A 13593-nucleotide genomic window follows, 5' to 3' on the forward strand; every position below is an offset into this window, starting at 1 on the left:
CTCTCAGCGCTCTCTCATGCTTATCCCATATGCTTTAGCCACAAGAGCACAGTAGATAGTCTTTTTTCTATTCTTTAAACACAGCAGGCCTCTGTGTACAACTGGGCCTTTGCAATTATTGTTCCTGCTTTCTGAAACATTATGCCTGCAGACCTTCACATAGCTATTCAAATTTCTACTTAAGTGGTAATTCCTCAGCTTGGCTTTCTTTGATCACTCAGTCTCCAAGTGTTTCCCCATACCCTTCCAAGTACTTAGGACTTCTTGTCATTAATATATTTATTCTGTCATCTGTCTTCCTCACTATAATGTAAACCATAGGCTTGTGGGGACTTTTACCTTCTTGTTCAATGTGTATCTTCAAGGTTTGGAACAGTACCTCACATATTCAGGCTGCTCCGAACATATTGGTTGAATGAATAAATAACTTGACACAACTGCTCATAGAGCTTATCGCTGCTTGAAGTTATGATTTTCCTGTACTTTGTTATACTTTATTGCCTGTTCCTCCCACTTGCCCTACTAGAGCAGAAACTTGTTTGCCTCGTTTATTTCTGTATCTCTGGAGTCTAGAGCAGTTCTTGGCCTATACCAGGGGTGCTGTCAGTAAATACAGCAGCCTCAACCACAGTTTTGCTTTCACTGGTTTCATTTACTTGAGGTCAATCACAGTCCTAAAATGTTAAATAAAAATTTTCAGGAATAAACAATTCATAAGTTTTAAATAGTGTGCCACTCTTAATAGTGTAATGAAATCTCCTGCTGTCTGCTTCATCCTGCCTGAGGCACGAATTACCTATCCCTTTGCCAGCAGCATATCCACTCTGTCTATGCCACCTGCCTGTTAGTCACTTAGTAGCTATCTTATCAGTTATCAGATTGACTGTATCGGTATTGCAGGGCTTGTGTTCAAGTACCCATTATTTTACTTAATAATGTCCCCAAAGTTCAAAGGCAGTGATGCTGGCAATTCCAATATGCCAAAGAGAAGCCATAAAGTGCTTCCTTTAAGTGAAATGGTCAAAGTTCTTGACTTAAGGAAAGAAAAGAAACCATGTGAGACTGCTAAGATCTATGGCCAGAACCAGCATTCTATCCTTGAAATTGTGAAACAGGACAAAGGAATTTGGCCGGGCGCGATGGCTCACGCTTGTAATCCAGCACTTTGGGATGGCGAGGTCGGTGGATCACCTGAAGTCAGGAATTCAAGACCAGCCTGGCCATCATGGTGAAACCCTATCTTAAAAAAAAAAAAAAAAAAGGCCAGGTGCGATGGCTGAAGCCTGTAATCCCAGCACTTTGAGAGGCTGAGGCGGGTGGATCACGAGGTCAAGAGATCGAGACCATCCTGGTCAACATGGTGAAACCCCGTCTCTACTAAAAATACAAAAAATTAGCTGGGCATGGTGGCACTGTAATCCCAGCTACTCAGGAGACTGAGGCAGGGGAATTGCCTGAACCCAGGAGGCGGAGGTTGCAGTGAGCCGAGATCGTGCCATTGCACTCCAGCCTGGGTAACAAGAGCGAAACTCTGTCTCAAAATAAATAAATAAAATAAAATAAAATAAGAAATAATAAAATAAAATGAAATTAGCTGGGCATGTCAGGAAGCAGAGGTGGGAGGATGCTTAAGTCCAGCAAGGAATTCGAGGTTGCAGTGAACTCCACTGCACTCCAGCCTGGGCGACAAAGCAGGACCTCAGTTCTCTAAAAGTGTGAGTAAATACTTGTTGACAAATTGCTTGTCACCATTTCTGGAAATAATCGTATTTATGGCAGAGGCCCTGCCCACATCTTTGATACGTTCTTGTGCTAATGAACTACAATTTCCAGCATGCATCAGAATTAGGGCCGTGGAGTTTTAAAACATGGACTACAACTCCCGGCATGCCGCTCCGGGTTCGAGGACCGCACGCCCCCGCCAGCCGGCTAAGGGTCCATCAGGGGCGGGTCGGGGCAACCGAGCGGGTTTGACGGAAGGAGCGGCGGCGACGGAGGAGGAGGATGGAGGCGGTGGTGTTTGTCTTTTCTCTCCTTGATTGTTGCGCGCTCATCTTCCTCTCGGTCTACTTCGTATCCTTGCCTGAGGCGGGCAGGGAGGGGCCTTGCCGGGGAACAGGGCTGAGGGTGGGCCAGTTGGGAACCGGGGCAGGTGTGTGGGACTAGGAGGCGCCCGGCGGCGGGCGTGCGCTTCTTGGGAGCTGGCTCCGCCGGGGCAGTGGCGCGGGACCGGAGGCAGAGAGGAGAGGCCGGCTGCCCTACCCGGTGGGCCCTGCTGCCCTGCACCCGCCTGCCCTGCCTGGGTCGCCGGCCGCCCGTCGCCGGGGTCCGAGTGGGCCTCTCTCAGCGCGCCCCGGCTCGGCCTGCTGGCCTGCGCTCCTCCGGTCCCCGCGGCGTGTGGACCAGCCCTGCCGGAGGCACGATCGCTCTCGGGAGAGAAGGGTCGCCGTTTTGCTGGGACAGTCCGCGCGCCCTGCTCTTCGTCGGATACTGGGGGTCCCCAGGGCGGTCGCGTGCGACACTCGGGTGCCGGGACGAGTGCGAGCGATTTGCCTCCAAGAGGGCGTTGTTCCTCGGGCAACGCCCCCGGCACCCGCCCTTTTGTTCTGGCGGTGTTGGTACTTGCAGGGACCTTTCTCATCTAGGAGTTGACTCATTCACCAGAGGAGCAAAGTTGCTTCCTTTACTGTGTCGTTTCGTAGTGAGTGTTGGAAAGGAGTTATTAAATCACAACTATCTACAAAGTGATTATTTTGGTGGAAAGGAGTTATTTTAACAACTATCTACAAAGTGATTATTTTGGTTGTCCCCAGCGGTTGCAGATCTGTAAAATCTGTAACTCCACGTGCTGTAATTCCCAGTTCTCAGCTTTAACATTTTTTTCTATCGATCCATGTTAAGACTTAAGTATTTTCTGTAGCTATGCACATTACATTATTCAAACTGTATTTTCCAGAGCAATAAATGGTGGTTGAATGTAGCACTCTACCCAATGTTGTATTGCACAATCCAGTTTTAAGTAATTAAATATAAGATAGAAAAAAAGTATGAGGAGCTAGGCATTTCATTTTCGTTTCTTGGAAATCACATGTACCTGTTTCTGATCGGATTAAACCATTTGTTTGCTAGAGCATTCAGGCTTTAGGATAGTTGTACAGAGTGTATGTTCAGTGCAGTTTCATACTTTATTGTGGACTGGCAACCTGTTGTAGTGGAAAGGACAAAATTTGGAATCAGGTTTCCCTGCTCAGCTAGTTCTTTGCTATGCATTATTTCCCTTAGCCTCAGTTTTCTGATCTTTAAAATGGGAAATGTTTATTTCCTAGATATGCATAATGAGAATGTTGCTCAGCACTCTAGCACAATGCCTGCCCCATAGCTAATGTTCAGTAAATATTGCTTTGCCTGCCGGGCGCGGTGGCTCACGCCTGTAATCCCAGCACTTTGGGAGATCGAGGTGGGCAGACCACGATGTCAGGAGTTCAAGACCAGCATGACCAACATGGTGAAACCCTTTCTCTACTAAAAATACAAAAATTAACTGGGCGTGGTGGCACATGCCTGTAATCCCAGCTACTCAGGAGGCTGAGACAGGAGAATCGCTTGAACCCTGTAGGTGGAGGTTGCAGTGAGCCGAGATCTGGCCACTGTACTCCACCCTGGGCATCAGAGCAAGACTCTGTCGAAAAAAAAAAAAAAAAAATTGCTCTGCCTTCGTGTTCTCCTCCTCCCCAATTGAGCAGCAGTTTGTACTTTGATGATTTCTAACAGCAAGATTTCTGAGTTTTGTTAGGTTTAGGGAGCTGATTGAAAGGGCAGCATCAGTTGCTTAAGTTTTGATGACCTATGCCCCTCTTATGATATAAGGGACTAGAGCAAGTTTGTATAACCCATGGCCCCCAGGCCATATGTTGCCCAGGACAGCTTTGAATGTGGCCCAACACAAATTTGTAAACTTTCTTAAAACATCGTGATGTTTTTTGCTGATTTATTTTTTTTAAAGCTCATCAGCTGTCATTAGTGTTAGTGTATTTTATGCATGGCCCAAGACAATTCTTTCAGTGTGATCCAGGGAAGCCAAAAGATTGGACACCCCTGAACTAAAGCTTACACTCATAAATGAAACTGGGTTTTTTCTTTTTGCAGTCTGGAAAGTCAGGCTTGATAATTTGAAATAGCCCTGGTTTACACCAATTTATGCATATAGAGAAATGGTAGGTGGAATGTTTGACTTAGACCTTACATTAAAGTACATTCGGGGGTATTTTGATGAAATTCAGCATATTCTGTATTTTAGGATAGTTGCAGTAACTTAGTATTAGGGATAGGAAGTGGAAAATCATCAGGGTAGACTTCATATAAGATATAAGAGTTTTCTTGGACTTTGAACTGTGGACAAAATCTACAGAAAGAAAAAGAGGTGCGGTGGCTCAAGCCTGTAATCCCAGCACTTTGGGAGGCCGAGGCGGGTGGATCACGAGGTCGAGAGATCGAGACCATCCTGGTCAACATGGTGAAACCCCGTCTCTACTAAAAATACAAAAAACTAGCTGGGCGTGGTGGCGCGTGCCTGTAATCCCAGCTACTTAGGAGGCTGAGGCAGGAGAATTGCCTGAGCCCAGGAGGCGGAGGTTGCAGTGAGCCGAGATCGCGCCATTGCACTCCAGCCTGGGTAACAAGAGCGAAACTCCGTCTCAAATAAAAAAAAAAAAGAAAAAAAAGAAAAAGAGGTGAATATTCAAAATCAGACACTGGCAAGAGGAAAGGTGCAGAGACAGGTATGTTTGTGCATTTCTGGGTGACAGTTAATGAATAGACCATCTGGAGCACATGGTTGATTTTGGTGGCAGTAAAAGGCTAGGTTGGAAAGACAGGATTACATCAGATTTTGGAGGTCTTGAATGTTAAGGGTTGGAGGGAATTCTTTCACTTTTTTCCAGCAGGCAATAGAGAGCCATTGAAAAATTTTATTTTCAGTAGTTTATTAGGAAGATGAATCAGCAGAGTGGGTTGAAGACAAGAAAGATTGGAAGATAAAACAACAGGGGATAGGGCCATATGGATTTCAGATAGAGTGCTAGTTGTGGGCAGGTAAAAGGAGGGAATATGTGAGGGGTATTCAGAAGAAATGATTGCTAGGATCTACTAATGATTGATTATGATGTATGAAACAGAAGGCAGATATAGCTTTCCATATTTTGATCCTAGGCAAGTGATACTTGTGTCAGTAACAGAAGTAAAAAAAAAATTGGAGGAAGATCAATTTGTGGAGAAAGTGATGAGTTTGACTTTATTTTATTTATTTATATTTTTTGAGACAGAGTGTTGCTGTGTTGCCCAGGCTAGAGTAAAGTAGCACAATCTTGGTTCACTGTAACTTTGGCCTCTGGGGTTTAAGCGATTCTCCAGCCTCCCAAGCAGCTGGGACTACAGGCATGCGCCACCACACCCGGCTAATTTTTGTATTTTTAGTAGAGAGAGGGTTTCCCTATGTTGGCCAGGCTGGTCTTGAACTCCTGACCTTGTGATCCACCCACCTTGGCCTCCCACAATGCTGGGATTGCAGGTGTGAGCCACTGCACGGGGCCTATTTTTTTATTTTTTATTTTTATTTTTGGAGACAAATTCTCGCTCACTGCCAGGCTGAAGTACAGTGGTATGATTTTGGCTCACTGCAACCTCTGCCTCCTGTTCAAGGGATCCTCCTGTCTAATCCCCGAGTAGCTGGGATTACAGGTGCCTCTCACCATGTCTGGCTAATTTTTGTATTTGTAGTAGAGATGGGGTTTTGCCATGTTGGCCAGGCTGGCTTTTTTTTTTTTGAAATGGAGTCTTGCTCTGTCACCCAGGCTGGAGTGCAGTGGTGTGATCTCAGCTCACTGTCACCTCCATCTCCCAGGCTCAAGCAATTTTCCTGCCTCAGCCTCCTGAGATGCTGGGATTATAGGCATGCGCCACTATGCCTGTACTAATATTAATTTTTTGTATTTTTAGTAGAGACGGGGTTTCTCCAAGTTGGTCAGGCTGGTCTCAAACTCCCAACCTCAGGTGATCCGCCTGCCTCACCCTCCCAAAGTGCTGGGATTATAGGCAATAGCCACTGCCCCTGGCCTATTAACATCTTCTTTTTTTTTTTTTTTTTGAGATGGAGTTTCGCTCTTGTTACCCAGGCTGGAGTGCAATGGCGCGATCTCGGCTCACCGCAACCTCCGCCTCCTGGGCTCAGGCAATTCTCCTGCCTCAGCCTCCTGAGTAGCTGGGATTACAGGCACGCGCCACCATGCCCAGCTAATTTTTTTTTGTATTTTTAGTATAGACGGGGTTTCACCATGTTGACCAGGTTGGTCTCGATCTCTCGACCTTGTGATCCACCCGCCTCGGCCTCCCAAAGTGCTGGGATTACAGGCTTGAGCCACCGCGCCCGGCCTTTAACATCTTCTTAAGTCTTTGGAGACAATTTATGGATATATCATGAACATCATTTTTCTCCTATTTGAAATTCATGGGTTTTTTTTCTTTTGAGATGGAGTCTCGCTCTGTTGCCCAGGCTGGAGTGCAATGGAGCAATCTCGGCTCACTGCACCGTCCACCTCCTGGATTCAAGTGAGTCTCCTGCCTCAGCCTCCTTAGTATCTGGGACTCAGGCGCCCACCACCATGCCCAGCTAAATTTTGTATTTTAGAGGAGACAGTTTTGCCATGTTGGACAGGCTGGTCTCGAACTCCTGACTTCAGGTGATCCGCCCACTTCGGCCTCCCCAAAGTGTTCGAATTACAGGCGTGAGCCGCAACACCTGGTAGAAATTCAGGTTTTAAGGATATTTTATTTATTTATTTGAGGTAGGGTCTTGCTCTGCCATCTGGGTTGTAGTGCCGTGGTGTGGTCACAGCTCACTTCAGCCTAGCCCTCCTGGGCTCAAGTGATCTTCCCACCTGAGCCTTCCAAGTAGCTGCGACTACAGGCATGTGCCATCACACCCAGCTAATTTTTTAATTTTTCATAGAGATGGTGTCTTGCCATGAAGCCCAGGTTGGTTTTGAACTCTTGGGATCAAGTAATGTGCCCTCTTTTGCCTCCCAAAGTGCTGGGACTTTAGTTGTGAGCCACCATCTCTGACCTAAAATATTTTTACAGGTTTTTTTTTTTTTTTTTTTTTTTAAATAGAGAAGGGTCTCACTCTGTTGCTCAGACTGGAGCGTACTGGTATGATTATAGCTCTGTGTAATACGAATCCTGGGCTCTAGGCATCTTGCTGCCTAAGCCTAGCACTACTGCTACTAACAGGACTACAGGTACTCATGCCCAGCTAATTTAAAACAAAAAAATTGGCCAGGTATGGTAGCTCACACCTGTAATCCCAGCACTTTGGGATACCAAGGCGGGTAGATAACCTGAGGTCGGGAGCTCGAGACCAGCCTGACCAACATGGAGAAACACTGTTTCTACCAAAAATACAAAAAAAATTAGCTGGGCATGGTGCTGCATGCCTGTAATCCCAGTTACTTGGGAGACTGAGGCAGGAAAATTGCTTGAACCTGGGGGGCAGAGGTTGCAGTGAGCCAAGATCACACCGTTGCACTCTAGCCTGGTCAACAAGAGCGAAACTCCATCTCAAAAAAACAAAAAAATTGTAGAGATGGGGGTGAGGTGAGTGAATCACTTGAAGCCAGGAGTTCGAAACCAGCCTGGCTAACATAGTGAAACCCCATCTCTATTAAAAATACAAAAAATTAGCTGGGTGTGGTGGTGCATGCCTATAATTCTAGCTACTTGGAGGCTGAGGCACAAGCATTGCTTGAACCCAGGAGAAGGAGGTTGCAGTGCATTGAAATTGCACCGCTGCACTCCAGCCTGGGCAACAGAAATGGAGGCTTGCTGTGTTGCCTAGGCTGATCTTGAACTCCTGACTTAAGGCGACCCTCCTGCCTCAGCTTCCCAAAGTGCTGGGATATCTTCCATTTGTTTATAGCCATTGTTCTATATTTGAGGAACTCAAACTAAATGTTCTGGTTGGGTCAGATTAGATTTGAGCAAAATAGGATTATCTTGTAAAAATAATTTGTTGAATGATCATAAATGGGAAAATTGAGTTGTCTAATGAGCAAACTTTAGAGAACTCATTTTTTTCCCAGTCAAATCTGATTCTGCCTTGTAACTGGGATTGCTTTCTGAAACTTAAATACTTAGTTATTATAAAAGAAATGTAATAATTCCTTATCTTAATCATCAGATAATTACATTGTCTGATTTAGAATGTGATTACATTAACGCTAGATCATGTTGCTCGAAATTAAACAAGGTAAGACATTTCTTTGCTTATTTTCTGGCATTGACGCCAGTTCATTTTCCATGTTTAAGATCATTATAGATAATATAAAGATTTTTCGGCTGGGCGTGGTGGCTCACGCCTGTAATCCCAGCACTTTGGGAGGCCGAGGCAGGTGGATCATGAGGTCGAGAGATTGAGACCATCCTGGTCAACATGGTGAAACCCCGTCTGTACTAAAAATACAAAAATTAGCTGGGCATGGTGGCATGCGCCTGTAGTCCAAGCTACTCGGGAGGCTGAGGTAGGAGAATTGCCTGAACCCAGGAGGTGGAGGTTGCAGTGAGCCGAGATCATGCCATTGCACTCCAGCCTGGGTAACGAGCAAAACTCTGTCTCAAAAAAAAAAAAAAAAGATTTTTGATTTTAGAGTACAGGTTGTCTCTTATTCATTGGAAATCTGAAGAACTGCTGTGTTTTATAATATTTTAGATCATGAAATTAGACTAGAAGATCTGCATTGAAATTTTGTTTCTTTACATGTTGCTTGGTCCTTGGTTACAGTGGACAGCATCTTTCCTCAGAGTAGGGAAAGGTTTATATGAGGGTAATTGTTTTTGTCATCTGTGTTAGAACTTCCTCCTTCCAGTCATGGAAAAAAGCTCAGTCTGTCTTTGGTTGAATGAAGGAAGACCTTTCTTGGTTGGTTTACTGAGAAATTGATATTTTTTTTGGTAATATATGACTCAATTCATTTATTTTTTGAGAGACATGGTCTTCCAGTGATGCTCAGACTATTCTTGAATTCCTAGGTTCAAGTGATCTGCTTCAGCCTCCTAAATAGCTGGGACTACAGGCACATACCACCATGCCTAATTAATGTTTTTTGTTTTTGTTTTTGTTTTTGTTTTTGAGAGGGAGTCTCACTGTGTCACCAGGCTGGAGCGTAATGGCACGATCTCGGCTCACTGCAACCTCTGCCTCCCAAGCGATTCTCCTGCCTCAGCCTCCCAAGTAGCTGGGATTACAGGCTCCTAGTGCCACGCCCAGCTAATTTTTTTGTATTTTTAGTAGAGTTGGGGTTTTACCATGTTGGCCAGGCTGGTTTTCTTTCTTGCTTGCTTTTTTGTTTGTTTGTTTTTTTTTTTTCATTTTTTTCCCCTTTTTTGATGCTCTGAATCAGCACAGGCTGGTTTTCAAACTCCTAAACTCAAGTGATCCACCTGCCTCAACCTCCTAAAGTGCTAGGATTATAGGTGTGAGCCACCGTGCCTGACCACCTGGCTAATTTTTAAATTCTTTTGTAGAGACAGGATCTCAGTATGTGGCCTAGACTAGTTTCAAACTCCTGGCCTTGAGCAATCCTGCTGTCTTGGCCTCCGAAAGTGCTGGGATTACAGGTGTCAGCCACCATGCCTGACCTTAGCTCCATATTTTAAAACTTTTCATGAACTTTGATTGTTTGAGGCAGAGTCTCACTCTGTTGCCCAGGCTGGAGTGCAGTGATGCGATCATGGCTCACTGCAGCCCTGACCTCCCAGGCTCAAATAATCCTTCCACCTCAGCCTCCCACATAGCTGGCACTACAGGTGTGTGCCACTATACCTGGTTAATTTTAAAAAATTTTTGTAGTGACCAGATCTATGTGGCCCAGACTGGTCTGAAATTTCTGGTCTCAAGCAATCTGCCCGCCTTGGACTCCCAAGGTGTTAGGATTACAGGCATGAGCCACTGCGCCCAGCCTCATGGAGCTTCTTGAGATAAGGTAAATGGCAATTAAATTTACATCCCTTGGTGGTCTTCTGACTTCCAGTGTTGTTCAAGTTGAGAAGTGTCATGCCATTTTTATTTCTTATGTTTTTAATATGGTTTTCTCTCTCTCTCTTTTCCTTTCCTCTATGGGGAAGTTTTAGAATCTTTTCTTTATTCTTGGTATTTTGAAATTACACAGTGCTATATCTCTGTGTACTTTTTAAAAGGCCTTTCTCATTTGTTTTAGACATCTGATAGGCTCTTTCAATACAGGACATTTTCTTGTATTCTTTCTTTGATGTCTCTTCCCCATCTTTTTTCCCTCCTTTTCTTTCTACAACTTCCACTGACTAGACAATTGATCTGCTGGATTGATTGCCAATTTTTCCTTTTTCTTAGTTTTATTCCTTTGATTTTTTTTCCTCCGTTTTTATTATTTCCCTTGCTTTTTCTTCTGGATTTTCTTTTTCTTTCTCTCTCTCTCTCTCTCTCTTTTTTTTTTTTTTTTTTTTTTTTTTATCTGAGACGGAGTTTTGCTCTTTTTGCCCAGGCTGGAGTGCAACGGCGCGATCTCAGCTCACCATGACCTCTGTCTCCCAGGTTCAGGTGATTCTCCTGTCTCAGCCTCCTGAGTAGCTGGGATTACAGGCGCCCGCCACTATGCCTAGCTAATTTTCATTTTTAATGGAGACGGGATTTCACCATGCTCTCCAGGCTGGTCTCGAACTCCTGACCTCAGGTGATCTGCCTGCCTCAGTCTCCCAAAGTGCTGGGATTACAGGTGTGAGCCACCATGCCCAGCCTTTTTCTTTTTCTTTTTTTTTTTTTTTTGAGATGGAGTTTCGATTTTATTGTCCAGACTGGAATGCAGTGGCGCAATCGCAGCTCACTGCCACCTCCACCTCCCAGATTCAAGTGATTCTCGTGCCTCAGCCTCCCGAGTAGCGGAATTACAGGTGGCTGCCACCATGCCTGCCTAATTTTTGTATTTTTAGCAGAAACAGGGTCTTTCCATTTTGGCCAGGCTGGTCTTGAACTGCTGACTTCAGGTGATCTGCCTTCCTCAGTCTCCCAAAGTGCTGGGATTACAGGCATGAGCCATCTTTTTTTTTTTTTTTTTTTTTTGAGACGGAGTTTCGCTCTTGTTACCCAGGCTGGAGTGCAATGGCACGATCTCGGCTCACCGCAACCTCCGCCTCCTGGGTTCAGGCAATTCTCCTGCCTCAGCCTCCTGAGTAGCTGGGATTACAGGCACGAGCCACCATGCCCAGCTAATTTTTCTTTTTATGTTTTTAGTAGAGACGGGGTTTCACCATGTTGACCGGGATGGTCTCGATCTCTCGACCTCGTGATCCTCCCGCCTCGGCCTCCCAAAGTGCTGGGATTACAGGTTTGAGCCACCGCGCCCGGCCTGGCATGTGCCATCTTACCCAGTCTTTCAAATTTTCTTTTCTTTCTTTCTTTTTTTTTTTTTTTTGAAACGGAGTTTTCGCTCTTGTTACCCAGGCTGGAGTGCAATGGCACAATCTTGGCTCACCACAACCTCCGCCTCCTGGGTTCAGGCAATTCTCCTGCCTCAGCCTCCTGAGTAGCTGGGATTACAGGCATGCGCCACCATACCCAGCTAATTTTTTGTATATTTCGTAGAGACGGGGTTTCACCATGTTGACCAGGATGGTCTCGATCTCTTGACCTCATGATCCACCCGCTTCAGCCTTCCAAAGTGCTGGGATTGCAGGCGTGAACCATCTTATCCAGTCTTCTGAATCTTCTTTTCTTTCTTTTTTTTTTTTTTTTGAGATGGAGTTTTCGCTCTTGTTACCCAGGCTGGAGTGCAATGGTGCGGTCTCGGCTCACCGCAACCTCCACCTCCTGGGTTCAGGCAATTCTCCTGCCTCAGCCTCCTGAGTAGCTGGGATTACAGGCATGCACCACCATGCCCAGCTAATTTTTTGTATTTTTAGTAGAGACAGGGTTTCACCATGTTGACCAGGATGGTCTCGATCTCTTGACCTCATGATCTACCCGCCTTGGTCTTCCAGAGTGCTGGGATTACAGGCGTGAGCACCACGCCTGGCCCTGAATTTTCTAATAAATGTAACATTTATGTTAAAATGTTAATTTTTAAGAGCTTTATGTTTTCTTGGTTTATGTTTGACTCCTAGTTCTCTGAGAATACTGATTATAGCATTTTTCTATTTTTTATTAAAGATAGGGTCTTCTTCTCTCATCCAGGTTGAAGTACAATGGCATAATCATACCTAATTGCAGCCTTGAATTTCAAGACTTAAGTGATCCTCCCACCTTAGCCTCCCAAGTAGCTGGAACTGCAGGTGTGCGCCACCATGCCTGGCTGATTACAGTGTTTTTGAAATTTTCTTCTGCTTCCTGTATTATATCTGTTTCCATCAAGTTCTTTTCCTTTTTTTTCTTTCCCCCCTCTGTCTTTCATTTTGGAGGCTTTCTTCAAGTTTCTGATATATGACTGCCTATTCATATTTAAGGGAAAAGCACTAAAATGCTCATTGAAAGCTCATTGGCTGGTCTAGATTTGTTGACTGGTAGACTTCCCTGTACGGTGATTGGTATCTACCTGGACTTTTGTTAGGGTACCTGAATGGCAGTTTTTTGTTAGGTGTTATTTTTGAGTCATTTACCTTAGAGAAGAATTCTCCAAACTCCTACATGGAGGATATGAGTCTAGTGCCAATATGCTGAGAAGAAATTTGGGGAAGGGCATATCATTAAGGAGGAAAGAGATGAAAAACAGAGAACTTGGTTGAAAGTTAGTAAACCAAGCATAATAAGGTTAAGTCTCACTTTCTGAAACATATTTCAGGCCGGGTGTAGTGGCTGACACCTTTAATCCCAGTACTGTGGGAGACCAAGGAGGGAGAATCACTTGAGCTCAGGAGTTTGAGACCAGCCCTGGTAACTTAGGGAGACTTCCTCTCTACAAAATTAAAACAAGAGAGAGAGAGAAAAAAGAAACATGTTTCAGGTCTGTGTCTGTGTAGAAAAAAGATTTTGCAGCCTACAGCAAGAAATCTAAAGATTGAAGGCTATAGCTTTAGGAATATGATATGGCAAAACTAAGAAAATAAAAAATAAAAAAGAAATATGATATGGCTTGGAGAATATTAGTAATATTCATTAGCTGACATTTTATTTTATTTTATTTTATTTTATTTTATTTTATTTTATTTTATTTTATTTTTGAGATGGAGTTTTGCTCTTGTCACCCAGGCTGGAGTGCAATGGCGCGATCTCGGCTCACCGCGACCTCCGCCTCCTGGGTTCAGGCAATTCTCCTGCCTCAGCCTCCTGAGTAGCTGGGATTACAGGCATGCGCCACCATGCCCAGCTAATTTTTTGTATTTTTAGTAGAGACAGGATTTCACCATGTTGACCAGGTTGGTCTCGATCTCTTGACCTTGTGATCCACCCACCTTGGCCTCCCAAAGTGCTGGGATTACAGGCTTGAGCCACCGCGCCCGGCCAGCTGACATTTTATTGAGTGCCTACTTTGCGTGTGGCTTACATGTTATTTCATCTAATTCTTTACAACAACTTTG

At 44.7% G+C, this 13593-nt stretch overlaps 1 protein-coding gene across 2 annotated transcripts in view; it reads left to right on the plus strand.

Moving 5' to 3' along the window:
* The first annotated feature begins 1905 nt into the window (after positions 1–1905).
* Positions 1906–13593, plus strand: part of CNIH4 (cornichon family member 4) — a 30299-nt gene continuing 18611 nt past the window's right edge. For both annotated transcript variants that reach the window (XM_003930310.4, XM_010340907.3), the window contains exons 1-2: positions 1906–2073; positions 8231–8299. In XM_003930310.4, the coding sequence (XP_003930359.1) occupies positions 2005–2073; positions 8231–8299 (138 nt within the window). In that variant the 5' untranslated portion in view covers positions 1906–2004. The remainder of the gene's footprint in view (positions 2074–8230; positions 8300–13593) is intronic.

The sequence above is a fragment of the Saimiri boliviensis genome, chromosome 14, assembly GCF_048565385.1.
Source record: "Saimiri boliviensis isolate mSaiBol1 chromosome 14, mSaiBol1.pri, whole genome shotgun sequence".
Lineage (NCBI taxonomy): Eukaryota > Metazoa > Chordata > Mammalia > Primates > Cebidae > Saimiri > Saimiri boliviensis.